Below are 26,443 nucleotides of genomic sequence, written 5' to 3' on the forward strand. Positions count from 1 at the left end.
GACTTCAGGCAAGATGAGAAGCAGCATGGCTGTGAAGAGGGAGGGGTGTGGTACCTGGGGAAGAGATGCCCCTGAGGGGAGGAGTGAGAGGGCCCAGGTTTCCCCTTTACACAGCTGCCCCAGCAGAAGTGAAAGAGGCTCCCCCTTTTCCCAAGTCAAGGAGAAAGAGAAGGGTGGAAACCCAGAAGACAGAGGGCTTAATTCTGGCCTGTCCCCTTGTAGGGGAAGGAGTGCTCCCTCCCGAGCAAACCTCTCCTCAGCTCTCCGTTTCAGAGCTCCCAGCAGACAGATCCTTACTACGGAGCTGACTCATGGGGAAGGGGATGTGCGTGATCAGAGCAGGTGCTGAGGGTTGGCGGCGTGCTCAGCTGCTTTCTGACACTCTGAGGGGCCATCCCCCTGGGAGAGGTGGGGATGGCCCAGCTGAAGTCTCTGTCGTCAGTGGTGGCTGAATAAGAAGTGAGAGGAGGAAGTGGAAGGCCCCGCCTGGCATATGACTAGCAGGTACCCACCACGGCACTAGCACCACATCAGCCACCAAACAAAAGCTAAGGCCAGGGATGCACTGTCCCTGACTGTCCCTCCCATCTTCCCAAATCTGCTAGCCTTTCCAGCTCACACTCACTCAGCATTTATCCCGTGTGGGGCACACTGTTCTGTATGTGCTCTCACATACACGAATTAACTCATTTGGTTCCAATAACAACCCTTCAAAATAGGTATCATTATCATCCCTGACAGATGAGGAAACTGAGGCCCAGGGAGGTTAAGTAACTTGCTCTAGGTTATTCACTGGCAGAGCTGAGATCTGAACCCAGGCAGCTTGATTCCAGGGCCTGCAATCTAACACGGTGTGATGCTGTTCTTCATTCTTTCTACATTTACCCTGCTCCGCACCAGGTCCTGGCTAGGCTCAGGGGTTACAGAAGCCAGGTGCCTGCACAGGTGCTGCGTTGCACACCTGGCATGAGGAGTACAGAGGGGCAGGTAGCCACATCCACTTGGGTTAGCCGGGAAAGGCTGACTCCTCTGTCATTCACGAGTCTATCTCCTTGCTTCCTCATCTCCTTGACTTTCTGCATCTGTCTCTCCCCTACCCCCAGGCGCCTGGGGCCCCCACCCTGCAGGAGGTGTGGGTGGAGGGGGTGCTTCTCCATCCCTCAGTGATTACGCAGGTCCAGATGGCAAGATGCGTGTTGGATGAGGGGCAGGGGTGTACTGGAGACTGCCGGGAGTGAACAGCCAAGTCCCTTAGTGTCTTCCTCTCCCTCCTCCCACCTCTCCCCCTTGGCACCACCAAGTGGCCATCAGCTGAGGGGCTGAGGGGGTGTCGGTGGGGAAACATGGGACTATTGTGAAGCATTAGCACAGATGGACCCCTGGACCGTCTGCTGCCTGGGCCCGACAGACGGCATCTGTGCTGGGGGTGGGGTAGGGGTGGGGAGGCGAGCAAAGGCAGGAGAGGCAATGGTTCTGTTCTCTGCACTCCTGTGCTTATGCCTGAAAGAACCCACAAAAGAGCATCTTGTGCGTCTTCCGGGAAGGGCCATCAGCATACCTACCCCAAAGGGCTACCTAACTGACACCCCCCTGCCTGAAACCTGGAGAGGTGGACGCCGTGGGTATACAGCACCTGTGTGTAAGGTGGCCCTGCTGAGACATTCCTCTGTCAGCTGAAGTGGAGCAGAGACTTCCCCTCGGCATGCAGGTCAGGCGGCCTCCCCACCTCCAGGTGAGAGACCACCACCAGAGGAGGTCACGCACGTTCCCTCCTGCCAGGCAGGGAGCCCTGGAGAACCCCAGAGGAAGGCTGGGCCCAGCAAGGCAGTTTCTGTCAGTCCCAGTGCATGATCCCCCAGAATCCTGGAATTTCAGAGGTGGGAAGGGTGTTATGGTCTGGAAGGATGCGGTGAAGCCCTCTCTTAACAGAGGAGACACACGGAGCCAGGAAGGGACAGACGGTGGCAGGGGGGCACTACAGCCCCTACATCCCAGGGCTCCTGCCTCCAGAGGCTGTTTGATTCAGCTGCCAGCAGCTCAGAGACTGGTGCCTGCTTCTTCCCCATGAACTCCCCCGTTTCTCCAGGGAGGTGATGGGAGCCCAGGATGTCCCACCACGGGGCTGTGATGCCCTCTGGTGGTCATGAGTCTCTTGGTGGAAAACCTTCTAATCAGACTGAAGGGCTGGTGCCAGGATTCCATCTGGAAGTGGATGGATCCCCCACAACTCCTGGGGGGTGGGTGGGTAGGGGGAGCACGCTGCACACTGCCAGCAACTTCATACCAGGGCACACCTTCTCCTCTCTCCTCTCTCTGGGAATCCTCCTTGAAAAAGCCCCATTGCTCCAGCTCCTCAGACATCTGTGCTCAATCTGTGCTTCATTCCCAAGAGCAAGTCCCTGGCTCTCAGCACGAGCTCCTCAAGTTTGGTTTCCTTTTGCCCCAGCTGCCCTGGCTCCCAGCTCTCAGGAGGGGGCTTGGCTTGTGCTGGGGGCAGACACAGCAGGGGCTCGGCTAATGGACAAGGCCAAGGTAAGACCCCCTTCTCTTAAGCCTTTGCCCAGACACTTAACAGCCCACAGCCCCCATGGAGGAACTGGGGAGAGCTGGATTTTGCCCCCAACAACCTGTTCAAGCTCTAGGGAAGTTGGGGCCCTGGGGGGTGAGCTCCAGACGCTCCGGCCCCTGTGGAGTCTCGCTCAACATCAGAGCTCTAGTAGTCATTTCACCCCAGAGCTGGGAGGGATGGCCAGTCTGCAGCTTGGGCTCCGCTTTGGGTGCTGCCGCTGCTCCTCAGTGGGGGAGGTGGGGAGCACCGGCCTGGGGCTCAGCTGGCTCTCCGGTCAGGAATGAGGGGCTGGGCCCCCAGCTGCACGACCCTGGGGGAGGCGTGGACAGCCGGCGGGCAGCTGACGGGCAGGGAGCGGCTGTTCTTCTGAACGACTGCTGCTGCTCAGGCCCCCACAGGGTTGTGTCCGGGGGTGGTGCTGGGGCTGGGGGCGCCTGGCAGCAGGGAGGAGACCCGTTACAGCTCGGACTTGATTCCAGGGGGTCTGGGAGCAGGGCCCGGCAGACGTGACAGTTTATCTCTATCAGGTATGGCTGAGTCTTGTCCCACCCAGAGGCCAGGGACCACCTTGCCTCTGGGTCTGGGGGTGGCAACGTGTCTCCAGCTTGAACAGGGCAGTCTGGTCGAAGGAAGGGAGGGTTACCTCTCCAGCTGTCCTTACAGTGCCACTCCTAGGGCAGAGGGCATGCACTGTTTTACCCTGCTTCATTGCAGAGCAGGTATAGCTAGGACAGAAAGCCACAGTTCTCGGGGCCTCACGTGTGCGCCCTCTTGGGGATTCACCCCTGGTCCCCTCTCCCAGGGGACAGTGCTATGCACCAGGCTGATTCTTTTGTTTACTGTGAACTGGCCGGCGCCCCTCTCCCTCGCTGTCTGCATTTGCTTGCACCCCAAACCTGTCCCTTCTACCAGCAGTCTCCCTGTCCCCCAGCTGCCCCTGCCGCCACCACTGCCACTGCCCGCTGAAGTCAGCACTGCGATCATCCCCGAACAAGTATACGATCCTATCACTCCCTTGGTGAAAACCTGGCTTTAAATAGCCTATTCCCTACATGAGGAATGACGGAGAGGTTTTAGGGGACAGCTCCACATAAGCATGCTGTTGAGAAACACTTGGAGGCCAAGTCTAGACTCAAGAGGAAAAACCGCTGGCAGAGGAGCACCTGCCACAGGGATGCACCGGCACAGGTGGACCCCAGGGTGAAGTCTTGACTTCTGAGCACACGACAGCTCCGGCAGACTCCCTTCCTCCAGCCGCGCTGACCCTCCGTGGTTTCTGAGTGGTGACACACTCCTTCCCGCTAAACCCCCTCCCCTTCGCAATCAGCAGGCCAGTGTCTGCTCCGAATCAGGCGAGATGTCGCCTCTCTTGACCCACTGTCATCTGTCCTACGTTCCCAGAGCCTTCTGTGTCCGCCCTCTCACACCACTCACTTCAACCCACCGCAGTCACCTATTCACCAGTCTGCGGCACCGGCTAGGGCACCCCTGGGGCAGGCACCGGTCCTCTATTTCCCCAGGCACCTCCTCCGTGCCCCCGCCACACAGTACGTATTGCTCTGTGACGGAACTTTGCCAAGTCTGCCTTTTTGTTCTCTCTGTACAAACCCTCTGTGTCCAGAAGAGCAGGGGCCAGACTGTTCATTCTGCCCACTGCTCGACACTCTAAGGTTGCTCAACAAACGCTTATTTGATGATAATCTATTTAGAGTCTAGTCTATCCAATCCCTACCCCATTAGCCCCATTCTTGGCTTTCAAGTCCCACTCCCAGACTGAACCAGGGCTACCTGCCCTGTTCCTTAAATCCCCCTCGACTGACCATGGGAAGCCCACTGACTTTCAGGTGGGAATGATGCCCATTGTTTGGTCAAATGCCAATCTGGAGGTTACTGTAAGGCAGGGGTGTTAAACTCATTTTCACCGAGGTCCACATCAGCCTCCCGGTCGCCCTCAAAGGGTTGAATGTAACTTTAGGATTGTGTAAATGTAACCGCTCCTTAACTAGGGGCAAGGAGCTCGGTGCTGCTGCCTGGTAGAAACAAGGTGCCTAGCCGGGCAAAACAAGGTGGAGGGCCGGATTCTGCCTGCAGGCCTTACTCTGCCACCTGTGCTGTAAAGGTTCGTTTTAGGTGTGATTAGCATTTAAACCAGTGGTTTCAGCAAAGCAGATTACCTTCTGAATGTGGACCGGCTCTCTCCAGCCAGCAGAAAGCCCTTACAGGCCGCGGTCTGGAGCAGGAGAGGAAGGGGGAGGAATCCTCCTCCAGACGGCCTTCCTTCAGACGCAAGGCCGCAATATCAGTGCCTGGCTGGTGCTCTCGCTTGTCGGCCTGATTTCAGACTTGCCAACCCCCATAATCACGAGTCCATTTCTTAAAATATCTCTCTACCCGTCGTATTGGCTCTCTTTCTCTGGAGAACCTTAACACACCGTTCCTGGCTGGATCCGAAGCTCTCCTCCTGCCACCCTCTCTGTGCACCCCTCACGTGTCCCTGGGTGTCTCTCGATGCTGCCACCGGACAACTGATTTTGTCTTGATTGTACTGAACAAGCACGATTTCCAGACTGCAATGATCAGAAGACGCGGCCCGGAGGAACAGACCTAAAATGTGTAATAAAAGCCCAGGCACACACCGGTCAAATGAACTCAGGTCTCCTGTATTGGGCCCTATAAAGGTGAGACCCTGTTAGTAACCTTCAGGGGCACATGAAGAGGTGCCAGAGTGGCTGGCATTCTGATTTCCAGAATGAAGCTGAACCTGCAGCCCACAGCCTAGTGAAAAACCGTAGGCCCATGCCTGCAAGACGACTGTCTTTTGAAGTCGGTGAGATTAGCTACAGGCCACTTCCCCTGTCCTCAGACTGACAGGTGCATCCAAGAGCTGTGGCCGCCGTCGTGCCTTGCCACTCCGGCAAGCTACCTCGGCTTCTGCTGTTACCTTCATGCATCAAAGAGTCATGACCAGGGTCCAAGGACAATTAGCAGCTAATCTGGGTAATGGCGATATGACAAACTTAAAGCCAACTTCTACAGGTAGACTACTTGATTTGCTCCAGCCCAACAGTCCTCCGATGGGACAGTAATGGAGAAGTCTGGAGAATAATCAGAATTTTCAATCATTCGGAGGCTGGAGCCAAGGGCCGGTTCTATGGTGAAATTTAACAGGGTAAACATGATGTCCTACACTTGAGTTCAACTTCGCTGATACAGGAGGGAGGAAGGAGAAGGTGCCTGACTTTACTCAACCCGAGACTGGAGAGGCAGCCATGGGATGGGGCTTGCGGGTGTCCAGCACAGTCTGGGACCCGCGGGCTAGTCTGTGCTGTCAGTTGATGCCGAGGTGAAATGTCACCCGCTGCCCTGGCCCCAGGCTCCGGCAGGTTCAGTGGAGGACAGCCGGCAGCGGGGAGGAGCACACGGAACCACGGGGGCTAGACGGCACGGCGGCGGAGGGCTGCCTTCTGCAGTCAGCGCAAACCCCGGGTCCTTCCCGCCCCTCGAGCCACGATTATCTGATCTGTTGACCATTTACTTGAGTTCTCGAACCCTGCTTCCGAATCCATAGAAAGACATCCGTGTGCCCACCTCAAACACCGTTTTAGGATTAAAGCACTTACTGTACATAGAGCAAACGGGCACACTGCTTAGCACACAGTCAGTTTTCAGTAGCTGCTCATATTAACTGCAGAAATTCTCAGCTTTACCAAATTCATGATAACACGACAGCTGCCTTCAAGTATTTCCAAGGACCTTATATGGAAGAGAAAAGGCTGCTCTGAACCGCCTCTGGGTAGAAGTCACACGGAGGTTGCCTGGTTCTACGTAAGAGCTTTCCACACGCAGACGCCTGCAGGTGGAAGTCGTGTTCTGAGCGTTACAGCGGAGGCTCGGGGCCACGTGGCCCGCCCCGCGCGGCAGGGACGCTGTGGGAGCTGAGTGCCTGATGGGCGGCGACTAGGCCACCTCCAGGGTGCCGCCTACACACATGAAACCCTGTGACTCCAGGACTTCCATCCGCTTCCCCCAGCCTCGATGGAGACATTCCAGCCGCCCGCACGCTGAAAATGCCGGAGGAACCAGTGGAGACTCCCACCGCAGAGCCACTAAACGCCCCCAAATTCACATCTGCGCTCCAATTTAGGAGGGGGAGAAAGCACTGAGGCTGTCTGCAAGACTGGGTGGCTTTCGACTAAACAGGATCGAGACTCTCTTTTGTCTAAAGAGAAAAACGCTACAAGACAAAACAAATATAAAGCGGAAAGGTATTCGGTGTCTTCTGTGCCTTCACACGCCAGGCCCTCCTCCCGCCACAAAACACAGAGGGACCATCTAAGGGAGGCCCGGGGAGAACCAACCAGCCCCTGTCCCCGCTGGGACTTGCTGTGCCCAGTGCTGCATCCGGCCCCAGCCAGGTGGGAGGGCGGAAGCACTACCTGAGAACATCTGCCCGTGCTCAGCTTCCCCACCGGCAGCTGGGCGCGGGCCACAGGTGGGAAACAGACAGCACCAGAACAGCTCTGTGAATAAAACTTTAATAATGTACAGCAGAAATCGGACAGGCTCATTCTTATATTAAAACAAAAGATTTCCTATATTACAACTTATTTACATTTGCATACTGAAGAGGTAAAGTGTCTAAGTGGCTAATTTACAGTCCTTTCTAATAAAATGTACAAAAACAAACAGAAGTACCGAGAATGCCGTTCAGGGGCCTTGATGGCGACAGAAGAACGGGCTTGGACTTGGTCTGTGAATCCAGAATCCAGAGGTGCAGGTAGCCCTAAGGATCAGGGGTAGCCCCAGGGGGCCAAACGCCGCGGCTGCGGGCTGTAGTGTCTCCCCAACTCACTAACTCCTAACCCGTAGTGTTAACAGCAGTGGGGGTGAGGGTGGGGGCTTCCCCAAAACTGCTCAGTCTTCCCCAAGGGTGGAGGGGATGGACCACACGACACGTGTGGTGAGGACAGACGAGCCACTGAGGGAGTAGGCTAGTGGCTTGGGCGTCCCTGGGTTGAGGAGTGTTGGCAGATCCTAGAGGCTGGTTGTGGCAGGCACAGGAGTCTCAGTCCCACTGCCACTTCAAACCCGCCAGGGTCTGCTGCAGGGTGGAGAGGTGAGGGATCAGCAGGGGTAGGGAAAGGAGGTCCCCCATTGACACAATTGATATATTCAAGGGCAATTAGTCAACAGCTAGTAAATTGGCCCAAACAGTTAGGGGAAGATCTCCTTTAACTCGAGGAAAGAGACAATACATGAGGAAAATAAATAAAGGCCGGGGGCATCAGGGAGACATGTAAGCAGGGAGAGGGCTCTCCCTGTCCTCCACAAGCTTTGGCAGAGAATCACTGGGCTGGAGGCAGGGGTGCTGCGGGGCTGCATCCACACGATGCTCCCCGGCGGGCAGGAAGGAAGCTCTGAATGAGTGCATGACTGGGCTCTCATGCCCACCACAGGTCTCTTTGGTGTGGGGGGCATGCTTGCCCTTTGGTGGTCTTCTGTAAGAACAATCATTCCAGGCTTAAAAGGCTCTCAAAAGCAACTACTATATGAAAACTTCTGGTCTCAAAACAGGCACCCACTAACTTGGATCAGGTCCTTCTTCAGTGCTCCAAAAACAGGACCCACGCCTGATTCACAGCTACATTCCCAGCACCTAGCACAGTGCCTGGCACCCAGCAGGCACTCACCATTCGCTGAGTAAACGCCTGGAGGAGGAGAAGGTGCAGCCAGCTGGACCGTGCACAAAAGGCTCGGGCCCCAGCCCAGAAACCACTCCTGGACCTGGGGGTGGGGCAGGGCACAGTGCAGGAGAGACGAACCCCAGCGCGGGCGGCAACTATCCCCACAGAGCGGGAACAGGCTCAGGTACGAGGACAGACATTTCCAGTGTGATTGAGCTATGTGCATTTGACTGAACCATTTTTTTTTCTGGTGGTTTTTTTGTAGGGATTTCTTTAAAAACAAATAGATTGAGAGGTAATCATCACATAGAGATGGTTTTCGTTTTATAAAAACTTAATATCAAAAAAAGTTAAAATCCAGACCCTCCCAATAAAATTAAAAAACAAACAACAACAAAAAAAACCCACTCCAGTTAAAAGTTATGGCTTCAAAGTTATTATATACCTAAGATACGCTGACCAAACCACCACCCACAACCGTGCTCCTAGACGGCGTTAGATACTTACTACTCTCAGGTTAAACAGGATTCGGCTCAGGCTGCTCCCTTCAGTAGGGCCCCTGAAGTGGGTGTAAGCCTCTAATCTTCCCTCCACCACGATCAGATAACCCAGTAGAAGACCCATGCAGATGCCTCCCTCCCACCCCGAACTCCCTCCCCACTTCTTGTCCCCGCTTCCCTTCCCCACCCTAAACCCACCACCACCAAAAATATACACTGCTGTTTCCAGAATCTGGGACATGAAAGACAGATGTGACATTCCAATCTGAGTCCCCAGATCTGGGCTTCGAATTCCTTGGCCCTTCCTTGATGCTGCGGAGGACGATGCCCTGGGCTGGCTCATTTCCCACGGTTGCAGCTGACCACAGCACCCGAGACTCACACCAAGATGCTGTCCCTGTCCACCCCACCCCTCCCTCACATTTGGACCCAAAAGCCTCGCCTGCCATGGACAACTGGGCCAGCTTTGGTTCCACAGTCTGAACTGGAGGAGGAGAGTGGGGCTGACACAGGGCAGGAGAGGAGGGCCACCACGGCTCAGGGTTCTGGGGAAGGGCGGGAGGGAGACCCCTGGGAAGGGCACCAGGAAACGAGACGCTGCTCACTACTGAACAGAGGCACCAGCACGCAGAGACGGCATGACAAACACCCAGACCTGCACATGCACAGAAAGCTCAAGCAGGGGAGTACGCACCTACAGACACAGACACAGACACACACACACACACACACACACACACACGTGTAAGGGCATGGCACGGACCAGGCACAACAGGGGACGCACCTCGGCACATGCACACACGGCTGGACAGACAGGCGGCAGGTTCCGGCTCCCCTGGCAATCCCTCCAGATGTCCGCACGAGGGTGGAGCATGGGCCTGGAGCTGCCTGCCACGGGGCTGCGCTTCTGGCTCCTCTGGGCCACCTCCACGTGCTGGGGTCGGCGGGAAACCGTCAGTGCTGCTCAGCACTGGCAACACTCAGCGTCACCTGGGCCCTCCCAGGCCACCCGTCACCACTCCTGGCTCTACACCAGGTGCACCGGGTTTGGCGGGCGGGGCTTCCACTCCAACCAGTTTGATTGTGGCACCGAGTTCTCCACGCCTTTCGCTCTCAGAGTCTCCATGCCACTAGGAGGTAAATATAAAAGGTGTCTGTGTCTCAAACCCAACGTGGGAGTGAGTGGGTCTCCTGGGCTCTGTCCCTCTTCCGGACCAGAGCTTCTGGCCACAGAGGGCTGGGCAGAAACGAGAGGTAGGCCTCCATCGTACGCTCGACACGGCAGCTCTGTGTAGTCCTCGCTGCCCAGAGTTGCATGTAGGGGAGGAAAGCAGGGTTAGATCTTCACATCTTCCTGCACGCTAAGCTGGGAGAGGGTCTTCTTAATGCGCAGAGCAGTCAGGCGGGCCGCGCCATTGGCGTACCAACACTCTCGCATCATCTTCCCCATCACTCGTAGCGCCTGCAGAGACCCAGAGGCCATCAGTGCGACCCCGCCCATCCGGTGGAAGCCTTTCTGCCCCAGGGGTCCTCCTCATTTCTCAGTGCAACGTGTCAGAATCCCCCCTCCCGCTCTGACCAAGGGGAACACTCTGCAAACCTCCCTCTCCCCGCAGGCTGCCCTTCTTTGGGGCAGTGGGGGGAGGTTCCGCAGGCAGACTGAGCGAGCTGCAGCCTGGAGGCGGGAGACTTGCTCTGCAGGCACTCGCAGCCACTCCCCAGCATCCGGGGAATCTCGAAAGAAATACTGGCAACAGCCTGAAATCTGAACATCGTTTCTGTTGGGTTTGAGAATCCATTCTCATGACTGTACACTAACTGTTCTTTTAAAAAGTAGCATATAAACCAGGGACAAATCTTGAGACAGGAAAGAGGCTAGGAAAATTCCTTGGCAAGTGGAATAGGGAAACTGAGGCAGAGAGCTGAGCACACAGGCTGAGTGATTTACAGCCAGACACGGAAGTCCACCTCTTCAGAAATAACATCTAGGCCTCAGCTGTGTTCCAGCTCCAGGCCCAGAAAAGCAGCAAAACCAGGCCAGCGACGCCAGGACCAGCTGCTATGACAAACGACCTCCTGCCTGTGCTGACCAGTCCGTGGGGACCACAGCCCTAAAAGGGCACACCTGCAATAGCTGATGGACATTCTGTTCAAACCCCAAGCTCCCACCCTTTAAAACCCTCAAGAACAAGGGCCAGCGTGCTCGCCCTCCCAGAGCACACCCTCGCCTTCCTGGCCCCCACGGGCACACATCTCCCAGACTCTCCAGGGGCCCCGTGAGACTTGCAGCCAAGGGAGCTGTGGGCAGCAGCAGCTCATCCTGGGCTAACCCTGACCTTGTCTCCGAGGCCCCTATTTCTCGGACCTTCCAGTGAGCTGACAGTGGCCCCACCTGGGCCCACCCACCCCTGTCTCTGTGACTGGACTTTTCAGTGAGCTCACGCAGTGCAGGCACCTGGGCTCCTTCCTCTCCTGCAGCGTTCCCAGAGAGCTGGAGCAGCCCCCTAGTCAGACTCCTTCTATCCTAGGCTTGTCGCTCCTTCTATCCTAGGCCTGTCCTTGTGTCACGGTCCCCAGCTTTGATCAACACAACCTTGAAACCACCCGGACTCATGCTGTGAAGGCTTCCCCACACGAAGTCAAGAACCAGGCGCCACCGGCAGGCCCGGGGTAGGCCCACTCAGGGCCGGGGCCCCAGTCCAGAAACAATCTCACGGTTCACATGCAGGGGTGGGGGTGGGGGGCGGTGCACAGGCAGGACGGCAGCCCCTGAGAGCAACCCTGTCTGAGGCACTGCCACTGCCTGGGCGACACAGGCGACCACCCGCCAGGCCAGGGGGTGACACGGAAGGTCACCCACAGACGGCCCTGGTTACTGAGGGCTCAACGTTCCCTCAGTGCTGCCTGAAGCCAGCGGTTTCCAAGACTCCTTTGAGCAGCGGACCGGCTTCCCTAAGCAGAGTCCCGCCGCACCAACAGCACTGAGTGAACAGAGAGTGGCTCGGGGCAGCAGAAACAGCTCTTCTGGCCTCACACCCACCCTCCGAGGCAAACCCGACCCCGGGTTCCAAGGGAGTTTTGGAAAATGCAGCTCTATTAGGAGGCGAGAGAGCATCCCCTAAGCTGTGAGCTAATTTTGTCCGTCAGCGAGGAAATGCCCTCTAGTGGTAACACTCCCTAAAAGCAGAACCATGAGGGAAAAAGAGGCCCAAGCGCACTCAACTGGAAAAACCCATCCCCCTGCAGACGCCAAGGCCTCAGAACTCCACGTTTATTAGTTATCTGTATCATAAACCTTCCTCATTTCAACTCTCCACCAAATGCCCCTCCTCCCTCCATCTGCCGCCTCTCCCACATTCAAACCCTGCAAGTCCTCCTCCCTTCTGTGGAGCTCTGAGGCCACCTCCCTCAAGCCCGTCTCCTCCGGTAAGTCCCGCCCCTCGCTCTCCCGCCCCCTTCAGGGGCCTCTCCTTCGCTGGGCCACAGGCCTGGGCTGGGGTGGCTCCAGAGCCACTTTTCTGGTTGGATGGGTCTAAAGGCGCCCTTGAGGTTTAAGCTTCCATCTCTTTTTGATCACCTCTCTCACCTGTGTCCTGGGGGGCCATGTCATCTTCTTCTAGGCTGACCCTACAGTGCCCAGGACCCAGGACTGTGGCCCCTCAGTGTTTAGTATATAGCAGCACAGTGGCACACCATAACTGACACGCTCGGGGGAGGGGGAGCACGGGGGTAGGGGGGGGCATTGTCAGGTAAGGTGGAGAAAGCCCAAAGGTGGGAAAGCAGGAGGAGAGAGGGGAGAGTCCTACCTCGTAACTCTGCCACCAGTTGGGGATGTTGGGACGCAGCTTCTGATCACATACGACCTTTCGCATTTCCTCAATGGAAGGGTCAGAGGGCACTAAGTCGTAATATGGCAGCTGATATTCTTCATGGACTCCTGGAAAAAAAAAAAAAGAAACATCCACTGGAGTTACCATGAGAAGGAACAGACTACTCCAAAGCCAGCAAGAACAGCCACACTGCGGTCTGCAAACACCATGTCCCACTAGGAGGGAGCAGGGCTCCTTGGGGAGCGTGGCTGAGCCAGGAACACCTTGTTCACACCAAACGCCAAGGAAACCGTATTAAAGACCACTGAGGTCAAGTCGAAAGGCACCACACTGAAAAGCTCCCAGCTAGCCGAAGAGGGGGACATTTATGCAACAGTGAGACTAATAACTTCAACAGAAACGAGTGTTTAAAATCCACCAGTTCAGCCCTGGCCAGTGCGGCTCAGCCGGCCAGAGCGTCGTCCTGGACAAGGAAAGGTCCCGGGTTGGACCCCCAGTTGGGGCGCACGCCGGAAGGCAAGGCAGCCTGTCCGTGTTCCTCCCCCTCCTCCTCTCCTCTCTCTCTAGAAACAATGAAAAAGTGTCCTTGGGTGAGGATTAAAAACTAAACAAATAAATAAAAATAAAATCCCCCAGTTCAAAAAAAAATCCACTAATTTATAATGATACTAAACAACAAAAAAGCCGCTAACCACTGTCAGCTTTGTAAGATGACAGATAACAAACTCACTACTTTGAAAAATGGTAAATACATGGAAATCAAGTATTCTTCCTGCCTTTCCTATTCAAACTACACATTTGGGTAACCAGAGAGACGATGAGGGGAAGTTTCCCCTCCAAGGAGAAACCTAGCTGGTGCCCGAAGACCGACAGTCAGAGCACCGTCGTCTTCAGCCCCCGAGGAGTCTGGGTTTGGGCAGTGACCGCTGGCGGTGTTCACGCCGCAGCACGGCAACCGGCATTATGTGCTGTGTGACAGTTTTGGGAAAAATACACATACTATTCTACTTGTTAACTGTAACTATCACAGGAAATTCACAGGAACAGTAGAACATGTGAACTCCAGGAAGAGGAGACAGGAAAGTTTACAGGGCAAGTGACTGGATCCCCCAGTTAAAAAGACGGGGCGGGGGGGGGGGGGGGAGTGGAGGTGAAGCCTGCAGGTTACAAGAGACGTCAGAGGCGCTTCAGTCAATCACAACGAATGAACATTATTTCTACTCTGATTTTGAACAAACTATTTAAAAAGGAAATTAGGAGAAACTCAGGGAAATCTCACCACCAATTGATGTTAAATAATATGAAGAACTAATGTTCATTTTTTAAAATGAAATAAGAGTATTGTATTTTTTAAGTCCTTATCTTTTAGCACTACAAACTGGTATTTTCCATAATAGAAGCATTCATTAAAAAATCCAATGTAGGGGGGGTGGGATGGGAGTGAAAGGCAGAAAACTGTACTTGAACAACAATTAAAATGTTTTTAAAAATCCAATATAACCTCCTCAAGGCCTTTTCCAGGAAAACCCTGCTGTCCTGAGCTGGAGGACAGACTTTTAAACAGAGCTGGACTGGGCAGCTACCTAGGGGTAGCTGAGAGCTTAAGCTCTGGCCTCAGTCCGACAGAGCCGGAACCCTAGTTCACCAGCTGCGTGACCGTGGACGAGCCACTACCCTCTCTGCGACGGACTCTCTTCATCTGCAAGATGGTGGCAGCAACGGCGCCTGCTTTGTCCTTTGTAGTACAGATCGAGTTTATACATAACAAGTGGTGAATGTGAGCATTATTATTATATACTAAGCCCCAGTTTCTGGAAAGTATGAGGAAGAACAAATTAACTTACTCAGTTTAAGACCTGTGTGGCCAGATTTTTCCTGATCTGTTTTCTGTACATAGGATCAAAATTTAAGTTGTACAATTCTATGAATAATATCCGGGTACCTCTTCCCTAACTTGGATCTTACCCAACATATTATAGATGGAAAAAGACAGTTGTACAGAAAGGGGTTAGGCTGGAAGACTCACCTGTTCTTTTTTTTTATCTTCACCTGAGCACATTTTTTTCATTGCTTTTAGGAACAGGGAAACTTCTATGTGAGAGAGATGAATCAGCTGGTTGCCTCCTGTACACACCCAGGATGGGGACAGGCACCAAGGCTGGGAATCGTACATGACTGAGCCGGGACGGGGGATCGAACCTACAACCTACGTATGTACCCTGACTGGGAATCGAACCTGCAACCGGTTATGGGACAACCCTCCAACCAACTGAGGTACACCAGCCAGGGCACCTGGTTCTTTTTAATTCATTTCATTTCCATTGATTTGGAATTTCTTACATGAGAGATAAATGGCTAAGGGCAGGATTCTAGTGGTTTGTGGGGTTCTTTAAATATTACATATAGCATTTCTAGTTTTTAAAAAATATTTATTTATTTATTTTAAAGATTTTTTTATTTATTTATTTTTAGAGAGGGAAGGAAGGGACGGAGAGAGAGAGGGAGAGAGAGAGAGAGAGAGACAGAGAGAGAGAGAGAGAGAGAGAGAGAAACATCAATGTGTGGATGCTGGGGGCCGTGGCCTGCAACCCAGGCATGTGTCCTGACTGGGAATCGAACCTGCGACACTTTGGTCTGCAGCCCGTGCTCAATCCACTGAGCTACGCCAGCCAGGGCTGTATTTCTAGTTTTTTTAAAAGCGTTTGTAATTTTCTTTAAAGATTTTACTTATTTGCTTTTAGAGAGAGGGGAAGGGAAGGAGAAAGAGAGGGAGAGAAACATCAGTGTGTGGTTGCCTCTCATGTGCCCCCTACTGGGGACCTTGCCTGCAACCCAGGCATGTGCCCTGACTGGGAATTGAACTGGAGACCTTTTGGTTTGCAGGTCAGCACTCAGTCCACTGAGCCACACCAGCCAGGACTCTAGTGGTTCTTAAACTTGACCTCGTAGCAGAATTCTTGAAAGTCATTGTAAAATACTGATATACTCAGCTGATGATAAAAATGTTCTCTGCTAAATTGGATACTACTATTTTACTGGATTCTCACATGAGTGAGCAAGCAGTTCCAAGTTCCAAAGATTTAAGAAAAAAATATGAGAGAAAACTCGTTTTGAGAAAAGTCTACACACTGGTAAGCTATCTCCTACAAGTTGAGAAATTACCACTAAGAATTTGTCAAGGAAACCCACGCTCCCCAGGACTGCAGCTCGCAGCCCGAGAGCCAGTGCATTAGCACACGGTGCCTCCAAAACACAGGAGAACCCTGCATTAGGTCCCACAATATTTCTGCCTAGGACTCTCCCAACCTCCAATGACCAATAAAAACAATGTGCTTAAGAAAAAAAAGAAGCGGCCTCTGGATTTATTACCGCAATGTAAAACGCTATTTTAGTAGCCGGTCCAAAGAGCAAACACACCCTTAGCACCGCTGCCTCCAAGGTTCCCTCACATTCGATGAGAACTCCGAGGCTGGCGGAAGGACTCTGTCACAAGACATCCTGACAGGGTGTAAAAAGAGAGGAGGCAGCAGAACACCAGCACCCTCGGGTGGTCCAGCACCCTCGACTGGGAGGCAGGAGCAAGAGAAGGCAGGAAAGGGTCGTACCTCCAGAATTGCATCTTCGAGCAATCTCCCAATATACCAGCCCGAGGGCATAGATATCGGCACATTTAAAGGAGTCAAAGTGCTTCATGTTAATGGTTTCATCAAGTACTTCAGGGGCCATGTATCTGCAATAGCAAAGGAAACACGATCATGTGTAAAAAAGATGACTTCTCTCCTTCAATCAAAGCATCGACTCAGGGGCCATCTGCATGTAGGCAAGCATCACCCCAAAAAAGCCCCTTGGGGAGGAGGGACTAAACAACCTTTTTACTGCAAACTCCCATGTGTTTTGGATTTGAATCTGAATTCTTCAGCATATGTTTGGTGAGTGGCATGGGCTCCTCGAGTTTGTGCCTTTACTTTTCAGCCATCGAGACTGACTTATGGCATGTTTTGATTTATTGGCAGAGGCACTCGTACCATGGGTCACAGGGCAATAATAATACAGAATATCCAGCAGCTACTGGGGTCTTGGACTTTATTAAATACAGTCACAGTGATGGGGTGAGCTTAAATTTCATTCTGCACTTTTTAAAAATCTTACCTGATTATAGATATATGAAAATTAATTCTAGATAGTCATCAAAGTCCCTCTCAGCTAAAGAGCACTACTCGATCCGTCCCCCTACACAAACACACAAGTAATACAAAATAGGCACCGCCCCAGGCCTCACATTTTGGGGCCTGGGTCATTCACTCATTCAGCTCAAAAGGAAGGGGAAAAGCCGCAGAGAAATTTAGTGAAATTCACAGAGATTCAGCAGGTAAACAGGCCTCCTCTCCCTTCCTATTAAAAGACAGTTCTGCCCTGGTTGGTGTGGCTCAGTGGACTGAGTGCTGGCCTGCAAACCAAGAAGTTGTTAGTTTGATTCCCAGTCAGGGCACAGGCCTGAGTTGCAGGCCAGGTCCCCAGTCAGGGGTGTGCAAGAGGCAACCTATTGATGTATCACTCGCACATCGATTTTTCTCCCTCTCTTTCTCCCTTCCTCTCCCTCTCTCTAAAAATAAATAAAATCTTTTTTTTAATTCCATTTCCAATTCATATACTCGATCTGCAATCTTAATTCCTTACTCCTTACTTCACTTCTGCATGAAGCGGGAAGCAGGCCCATAATCATTAGGGTGCCCCCATCTCCACCCTAGATTACCTCTGCTCCAGCTCAACAAACCTGCTCTCTAAACCCAGAGCAAAACACGCTCCCTAGCTCCTCAGGGGTCTCTGCAAAAGCCACCCCTTTGGAGAGCGACATGTCCCTCTTCCCCAGACAAGCCTGATGCCCACCAGCCTCCCAGGTCTTGCTCCAGATTCTCGTCTCCACTGCCTCCCCTGCCCGATACTGCCAACACCTACATGTACACAGTTCGGGGAGCCGTGCTCCTGGCACCTGTTATCTGCTGGATGTAACCATGTAGCTCTCCAGTGTGGGGAGTGGGTGTTCCAATTTCAATCATCTGAGAGCCAGGCCCACACCTCCCCTTCGTGCCCCTCCTCCTGCCCGGCGGGCTGCTCAGCACAGGTGCAGGGCGAGGGCAGGGCCCCGGGCCTTCCTACCGTTTGGTGCCCACCCTCTGGTTTGGGGCGATGTCAATTGTGTCGGTGACTGCGTCGTGTCGGACGGCCAGCCCCAGGTCTGCGATGGCGCACATGCCGTTTTTCTTCACTAGGATGTTCTTCGACTTTAAGTCTCGATGAGCAATTCCAGGCTTCCCTGGCAGAGAGAAAAACGGGTCTTTAAAGAAAGGTAGTAAAAATATTACAAGCAAGAGTCTGCAGCCACAGTGAAAGGAAGGTTGCATGGATTCAAGTCCTGGCTTTTCCTCCTCCTAACCCAGGAACCCTGGGAAGGTGGCTTAACCCTTTGTTTTCTCATCCATGAAACAAGACTGTCACCAGTACTCACTTCATGGAAATGTCGTGAGGACTAAATGCATTAATGTAAGTAAGTAATGAGCTTCGAAGGGCACGGGTATTAGCTAATGTTACTATTAAAACTACTACTTGCCTTCCCTGAACTAATATGCTCAGTAGTGAAGTGCTGAGAAATTTAAACAGAAACTGCTGTGTTGGGTAGATTCTTAGAATCAAACAAAACCACCAATTAACTAATAAGGACTGCTAACACCACCACAGAGGCTAGGAACGGGACCAGACTTGAATGGCATGTTTTCTGCCAGCGAGCGCTGCTGCCCTGGCCGATCGGGCACCAGGGAACACACCCTGCCGCGGTGACAAGACCCAGCGTTCCCCACGGGCTGACGTTTCAGCCAATGAGCAGGGATGCTCCCGTCTTCTCCAGGAAAACCTGCCCAGGCTGGTCTGACCCACCAAGCCGTCTTTAGAGGCCAGCTGCCCCCAACAACAAAAGTATGAAATTATTAAACTGCTGCTCCCATCGCACGAGTTTGCTGACTCTTCCTAGTGCCACGTGCCCTGTGGGCCTCTGAGGTGGTTCCTCAACAAACAGCGACCGACAGCAATGCCCGGCCACAGAATGAACGCTTCCACCAAGTCCCAGAGGGAGTTCGGGAGACAGGCGGCAAGAACCCCCTGGAGATCCTCTTGTTTTCAGTCAAGTAAGGTTCCAACCTCCCTCCTTTAGTTTAGACTACAGCTCCTGAGGTCCAGCTCCGACTTTACCAGTAAGAACGAGTTCTGGGAGCTACCTCAGGACGGTGCAGGGCTCCAAAGCCTCCCCGCCTTCACTGCTCCTCGGCTGGGTCCACTCACCTTGGGTGCCCACGATCTCCATGTGCAGGTGGGCCAGCCCGCTGGCAGCAGACAGGGCCAGCTTGATCATCCCCTCGATCGTCACTGTGTACCGGTTAAGATAATCGAACAGGGAGCCATGCTCATGATAGTCGGAGACGAGCCACAGCTGAGTCCAGGTGCCATTATCTGCAGAGGACCACAGAGGTTAGGGCAGGAAAGACGGAGTATGTGCACTCCAGTGAGACTCCTGCTTCCCACTCTCGCCGCCACACCTCCTAAGGCCAACTCTACGCCTGCTTCATCCACAGGTGTCTACAAGTTTTAGGGTCCAGGAAGGACAGAAGAACGGCATTTCCTTCTCAGACCTGCTCCTTTATTTCTTGTAGGCAGCTACTGGACACTGCACAGCATTCCATCATGACACCGAACGGAAGTGTGCAGCATCCAGGAGAGGAAGCGTGTGCTCGGGAGTGACAGGTAACACCTGCAGCAAGGCTTCTGATCCTGACGACACCCACTCACCCACACGCCAGTGACCACGGCCGGCTGCACCCTCCACCGCCCAAGAGGGAGGCTACGCGGGCCCTGCTCTGTGCTCCCAAAGCCTTTTCTAAAAGATTAAATTTACTAGGGTTACCTCGGTTAATAAAATTACACAGGTTTCAGGTATACAATCCCGTAACACATCATCCGTACATTGTTGCATATGCTCACCACCCCAAGCCAAGTCTCCTTCCAGCACCATTTATCCTCCCCTACCCTCTTCCACCTCCCCCACCCCTGTTCTCCAAAGACCCTCTGAGCAGAGCCTAGCCCGGCCCGGCACCTGTCTCACTTGCAGCACCTCTACCCTAAGTCCATTGCTCTTACCAGGCTATGAGCCTTCTCTGAGAGTAGGAAAGAGTTCCTTTGTGCACTGTTGTGTTCCAGGCCAAAACCACTTTTCAGTGCTCGACGAGCACACATCAAGTGTTCCAGAGAGGGCATCTCACCCTCGGGAGAGCAATGGAAGGTTGAGAGCGCACGCTCTCATATGTGATGTGTCTGGTGTGTGCGCACGTGCAAGCGCATGCAAGCAGTGAGGAGGAAGAGGGGAGGGAGGAAACCAGCCCTGGCCCGTAGCTCATGTGACCAGAGCGTTGTCTGACACACCGAGGTTGTGGGTTCCATCTCTGGGCAAAGAACATATAAGGAGCAACCAACGAATGCCTAAATAAGTGGAACAACAAATCAATGTTTCTCTCTCCCTTAAAAAAATCAACAAAAAATTATTAAAAAAGGAAAACCAAAGGCTGATAATCTAATTGAGTTATGTTGCTGTCAACAGGAAAACTGAAAATTGAATTGAGACCCAAATTCCAAGCCAGGGCTGGTTCCAGGACGTTAGACTACACAGGGAGGGGCAAAAGTACGTTCACAGTTGTTCGTATGGAAAACAATACAATGATTAATAAATAAGAATACAAGAATAAACTGTTTCACATACTCACAACTGTAAACCTACTTTCGTCCCACCTTGTACATACCGTGTTAAGACAGCAAGATGGAAGGAGTCTGACTTTTCTCCTCCCCTGGCCCTTGTGTGGGTTCCGACAGCCAGATCCCTACCCACGCAGCTGCCAGACTCCACGAAGGGAGCGGCTTCTGGGGAGGCGCCAACCTTGGCCTCTCGGATTATAAACCAGGGGCCCGCCCAACACACCGCTCTTGCACTCCAACCAGCCCCGAAGTCTGGAGAACACTACCCACAAGTTAAAAGGGAAGACGTCTTTAGATCCTTTAAAATATAGGTAAGGCTTAAATTTTATTGAAAGATAATGTTGTTTTAAAAAGGAGCAGCTTATTCAGAAGGAATGAAAAATGCTCTCTTCCCCTTCCTCCCTTGTGCACCGAGTCCAAGGCTCTTCAGACTGGGGCGGTGGAGGTCACTGCAGCCCCCACTGCAAAGTGCGAACAAGCAGCCTGCTGCCGCTTCAGGAAGGAAATATAAACACTGAGCATCTTCGCAGGCTCTGCAGACACTAACTTCTAGAAATCACTGTGCTACAAGGGCGAACTATGTCACAACTGCCAGACAGACCACCCCCTCACGGCCTTTGACTCCCAGTGCACGACCTGCCCACATGTCGGCTGTCCCCCTTCCTGGGGGCTGTGAGGGCAGGGACTGCATTTTGTTCTTCTGCATGATGACCCAAGAAGCTGGCAGAGGTCCTAGCCCATAGCCATCAACAGGCATTATTGAACGAACGAATGAATGAATGAATGAAATGTCAGTTGCCACCCACTATCTCGTAACAAAATACAATCCTCTCAAAAAGACCCTTGGAACCTGGCCTCCGTGACCTCGCCCGTCTTTTGCTGTAACAGAGCTGCCCCACGTTTCCTGCCAGTTCCCAAACACACTTCACCTCTGCACGCATGTCTGCAGTGAACCTCCCACTGGTTTTTCTTCCTGACCAGCTAACTGATACCTTCGCCTCAGTCAAGCTCAGGTGTGGCCTGGCCTCCCTGGCCCTCCTCTCATTCCCAACTGCTCACTAGAAGAGTGTGTTGCCTGATCACATCCCAAATCTTTACTTTGTCTCTTTGCTAGCGAGTGAAGTCTGGAAAAATGAGAAAGTCCTGGCCATGTGGGAGAGACTCAAAAATGAAAGCAAAACCAGGAGCGAGAAGGAGGAGGAAATGAAGGAACTCAGGTACAAGCGGACCCGAGGCTGAGCCTGCAGCCACAAGGCAGCAGCCGGAGCAGGCGGGTCCTGGCCCCGAGGCACCCACTCCACCACGAGAGTGTGCCGCAGCTGCCGAGTCACAGAACGTGCATTCCGTGCTCTGCTGGGGCCGTCCTTTCCTGGCAGGGGCTGAGGCCACAATTCTTCACGCTGGTTGTTTTCAAGGTAAACTTATGGGGTCCCTCGGGGACTAACCTGGAGGTGGGTTTGGGAGCATCTTGGAATCGAAAGTGAGCAGACAGGGCAAGAGTTGTATCTTGTTTATCTGCTTAATAACTGTTTTTTACTTGCTTAGTGACCTGGGTTTTTGAATAAGCTTGTTGTAGAGGAAAAGTTTGAAAACTATCACTTTATTTAGATTCTCTTTCTGTGGCTACCAACTGCGAAGGCACACAGAGCCGTGCTGCCCCAGGCGCCCCTCTGTCTGGGACACCGTTGGCTTCGGAGCGCCCCGCGCACAGATCCAGCCCTCACCTTTGTTGTCGGCGGCAATAAACCCAAGGATGTTCTCGTGGCGCAGCATGACCGTCTGGTATATCTCTGCTTCCCGGAACCAGGACCGCTCCTCACGAGAAGAGAAAATCTTCACAGCCACGTCACCACCCCTCCAGCGGCCGCGCCACACTTCTCCAAACCGGCCCTTGCCGATAATCTCCTGTAAAACGATGGTTCGGGCCACTGTGCGCTGGACAAAAAGGGGTAACCCTGTAGGCCAGAGTGGAAAGAAAGCTGACACTTGTAAACCTGCTCAACTTCGTCCCTCCCACTCTCGTTGCCACCTGGGAAAAGCCCTTACCACAGCACCCCAGCCTACACTGGCTGACCGTGGAGTGCTGTGGCTGCCCTGCACCGTGTCGGGGTCATCCGCCTCACGGCTGAGCCAAGCAGTGACAGAGAGTGAGCATGGAAAGGGAAGTGCACAGGACGAGCTGTTGCTGATCTAAGCAATTGATCATCTCAGCGTGGAGGACAGGTCTGAACAGAAATGCTTGACCAGATTTACCAACTCTGCAACCGGCCTGCTGCAGGCTAATCCACCCACACCTGGCTGCTACTGATGAAGAGGAAGGAGGGCAGAAAAGATGAAGGCACGGCTTGAACCCTGGGCATGCCTTCTGGCTGCTCTGCTCATTCACCACTAGAGGGCAGTGCTGTGTGGCCCATGGCACCCAAACTGTGGTCAGGGCAGGAAAGGATCTGCCCTCTCTCTCCAGAGACTCACTCAGCATCTCCCTATCTAACCAATCATCCTAACATAGTGACTGGTGCCTAACTCACTTCCTGTCCCGGACCAGATTAAGAAATGTTGTTACTCCCTAACTCCTGTGGATGTTAACTCCCAGTTACAGCATGCATAGCATGCATTCAGCACCATGCTAAGGGCTTTACAGTAACTATCTCACTTCCTCACAACCACCTGTAAGGTAGGTATTGTTACCATCCCCACTTCGCAGCTGAGAAAACTAAGGCCCAAAGGGAGAAGGTCCAGTAACTCACTCAAATCCATATAAGCAGTAAGCAGCAATACAGGGATTAAAATCTAGAACTGTCTGACTCCAAATTCCTGCTTTTTAACTGTATAGAACCACCAAAATATTTCTCAAATTAGACCCCTCCTCCCCACCCTCTCTGAGCTAGTCCTAGTTCTGGCTCTTCTTTACAACACTTCCCAATGGCCATTCTGCCTCCCACCTCACCCTGGTGCTGCCCCACACCCCGAGCGCGGCCCTGCCGCACCCCGCCCTCTACCAGGAGGTTGGTAAATGAATGAATTTATCCTCCACTGCCAGAACTCCCTCCACAGGAAAACATGAGTACTTCTTTTCCCACATGAAAACTTCAAGAAGATGCCTCTCATCCTGCCAGAAAAAGCTCAGCGCCTAAGATCTTTTCCTCCTGGGTCAGCCCGCTGCTCCCACCCCCGAGTGGCCACGCCACGCCACGCCGGCCTCATCATTCCCTAAACACGTGGTGAACTCACACCTTTTTGCCCTTCGGCTCAGGTTTTCCTGGACCAGGAATGCTCCCTGCCCTCCCAATTCTCTTGCAACTTTGAACTTGGTCTTCAAACCTCTCCGAACACGTCCTCCTCTGGGAGACCCTTCCCAAAAATCCCCCCCTTCCATCCGATCTTGGCTTGGCCTCTTCCTCGTCTTCACTCACCCCGTATCACCCAGCGGGTATTCAACATGTATTTGTTCCCGTGAGCCAAAAGTCATGTAAGCAGCAAAGACTTACTCACTTTAAATCCACGGCACTAAAACTCCAACATCTTGGAAGCTCTGCATATTGCAACTTAAGAATGGACTAAACCACCCAGAGAGAAACAGTTATCAATCGTTTTACCCCAGCCGACCAAGACAACGCCACGCCCCCTCCAGAGCCTCGGCTGGACTTGGAGGCTGAGCTCCCTCCTGCAACAGCAGGCAGGTCGCAGGGTCAGCCAGGCAGTTCTAACCACTGCCCCACCTCGTTCATCAAACAACAAGCCATATACTTTCCCTCTTCCTACAAGAGCTTTATAAATCTACCCATCATTAAGCTCCCTACTGCAGAGCTTAATAAAGGTAAAACCACTAAAATTCAAGACCTGTCACAGCTCAAAGTATTCCTGTGCTCAAGGAGGAACGTCTGGCTGTGAGTGACGGCATCATTTCCCCACAAGCTAGTCTGGTCACGTGGCAAAAAAGTTATATAAACACAAAATTCTCACAAATATGATTCTATTTGTTTTAGCAAGAATGGTAACAATAACCTCTGTGGATGATTTTTTTTCACAAGTGCAGAAGACCACCCTCACTAAAATAAATGAGACAGGAACGACCCAATTACCTTTATCCTAGTCTAGTCTCGCAACCAGGCCCAACGTTGGGTTCAGTCCCCTCACCTGGGAAAGCTCGGTCACCGACAGGCAGCACAAGAAATGGCGCTGACACCACGCTGCCCTTGCTTAACCCCCACCACAACCCCTGAGCGACCGGTACAAGTCAATGATTCACCAAACCCCTGCTCTCAGCTTCACTCAGTGCCCTTAAACTCCCCTGGCGGTCGCTCAGAGATCAGTGATTAGCTGTCACACCTCACAGGAACGCGGCACACTCCTGTTTCTCAAAAGCAGCCCTTGAACTGAGCACTCCACCACTCAGGTGGAACCAGATGAATTTTAGTAGCTGGATGGTTCCAGAACTTGAAGAGAGGCAGGGTTTCTGGAAGGGAGAGTTTTACACTTGACCTCTGGAATCCCAGGGAGTGAGGGATTTTCTGTGACCCTCATTATCTGATGTTACTTGCACGTCAGACTCCAGAAGTACGGGGAAGTGTGAAATGGAATGACTCAACACTGCTAGAAACAAGCGTAAGGTCCAGCCTTCTCCACAAACGCTCTACCCCACTGGGCAGCGGGGACGAAGGCCAACGACAGCCACAGCACCCGAGGAAGTCAGTACCTGAGCCAGACCCCGACGTGGAGAGATCGTACACGAGGTCCTGGAGCGTCTTGTCTTTGGAGAGGCACATCTCACAGGAGGGATCTTCCATGTCCAGCCTCTGACGGTTGTGATAAACACGCTGGTGATAGTTAATGACCAGGAAAACGATGATGATGATGAGAAACAGGAGGAACACTGGGCCGGCAATAATGCCGACTAGCTCCACGGGGCCCCACATGGAGGGGTGCTCGGGCTCCTTGAGGTGACCTGGGTCGTGTGAGAGAAGAGAGGGAAAGAACAAAGGGTAAAGACAGGGCAAGCATCGGCTTCATTCAATCTAACCCCCCCCCCCCACATGAAATGCCCTTTCCCTCTCCACATGCTCCAGGTACTCCTGACCTCTCTGGCCTTACGGGGCTGGTGTGCCTGCCCAGATGCTCTCCCATGCGGACCTCCCTAGTTAAGGAGCCCTTTACAGCAGTCCAACCCAAAACCTGCTCTGCAATTTCATGGTGCTTTTCCCATGTCAGCACCCCAGACAGATGCCAGGACCTACTTTTCAACGTGTAACAGCTCCTTTTAAGCTCTGCTCCCGTCTGCTCCTACTCCCCTGATCGCCCCGGTAACACCCTCTCAGTGGCAGACCTGCAGAGGGTGGGATCGAATACTTTCCAGCCTTGACCACTGTCCTTTTTGCTCATGTGAACCCTCCTTCCCATTTTGGCCCCACCCCCACCCCCGACGGCTCTGGGGCTGCCTCCTTCAGGATCAGCCCCACACCCTCCCCTGGGACTCCTGCCTGGCTCTCCCACTCCCCAACAGCTGCGCACCATCCAAACTGCAGCTCTCACCTCTGGGACCAACCCGACAACAACCTGCCACCCTCATCCTCTGATGCACAAACCTGACATGGGAGGAATCCCATCCTGTCACCTCAGGGAGCTTCAAAAAGGCACCTTTACCTATCCTCAAACAAAGGGATTGGGGAAGCGCAGAGAAGGACGAAATGAGAGGGGTGCCCTACCTCCGAGACGAGCCAATAGTCCAACAAGGGTGTCCACTCACCACTGGGAACCCTCAGGTCGATCTTGTTGCAGAAGTCGGTGTAGCAGCAGTGGGTGTTGCGCAGATCCTCGGAGCTCAGGCAGTAGAAGGGCTTCCCAGCGGGGACCAGCTCCACTTTGGGGATGCAAGTGCGCACGTGGTGCTCCATGCCGTCCAGGTTGAAGATGGACACCATGCAGGCCCCATCGGTCTCACACGTGTAGTTGGCCTGCAGGCAGCTGGTGCACGTACACAGCAGAGCTGCAGGAAATTTGGGGGCAGACGCTGACATCAACGATCAGGCCTCACCCTAGGCCATTTTCCAGACTTAGAGGATCGTTCCT

The 26,443-nt window shown here is 53.2% G+C and overlaps 1 protein-coding gene across 1 annotated transcript in view; it reads right to left on the reverse strand.

Annotated features, from left to right (window-relative positions):
• Positions 1-7,088: 7,088 nt before the first annotated feature.
• The window catches only part of ACVR1B (activin A receptor type 1B), a 35,771-nt gene continuing 16,416 nt past the window's right edge, over positions 7,089-26,443 (reverse strand). The window contains exons 2-9 of the mRNA XM_028531876.2: positions 26,121-26,360; positions 25,074-25,322; positions 22,102-22,332; positions 18,917-19,084; positions 17,741-17,897; positions 16,189-16,313; positions 12,560-12,690; positions 7,089-10,215 (exon numbers count right to left, since the gene is read on the reverse strand). Of these exons, the coding sequence (XP_028387677.1) occupies positions 10,090-10,215; positions 12,560-12,690; positions 16,189-16,313; positions 17,741-17,897; positions 18,917-19,084; positions 22,102-22,332; positions 25,074-25,322; positions 26,121-26,360 (1,427 nt within the window). The 3' untranslated portion in view covers positions 7,089-10,089. The remainder of the gene's footprint in view (positions 10,216-12,559; positions 12,691-16,188; positions 16,314-17,740; positions 17,898-18,916; positions 19,085-22,101; positions 22,333-25,073; positions 25,323-26,120; positions 26,361-26,443) is intronic.

This window comes from Phyllostomus discolor, chromosome 2 (assembly GCF_004126475.2).
Source record: "Phyllostomus discolor isolate MPI-MPIP mPhyDis1 chromosome 2, mPhyDis1.pri.v3, whole genome shotgun sequence".
Lineage (NCBI taxonomy): Eukaryota > Metazoa > Chordata > Mammalia > Chiroptera > Phyllostomidae > Phyllostomus > Phyllostomus discolor.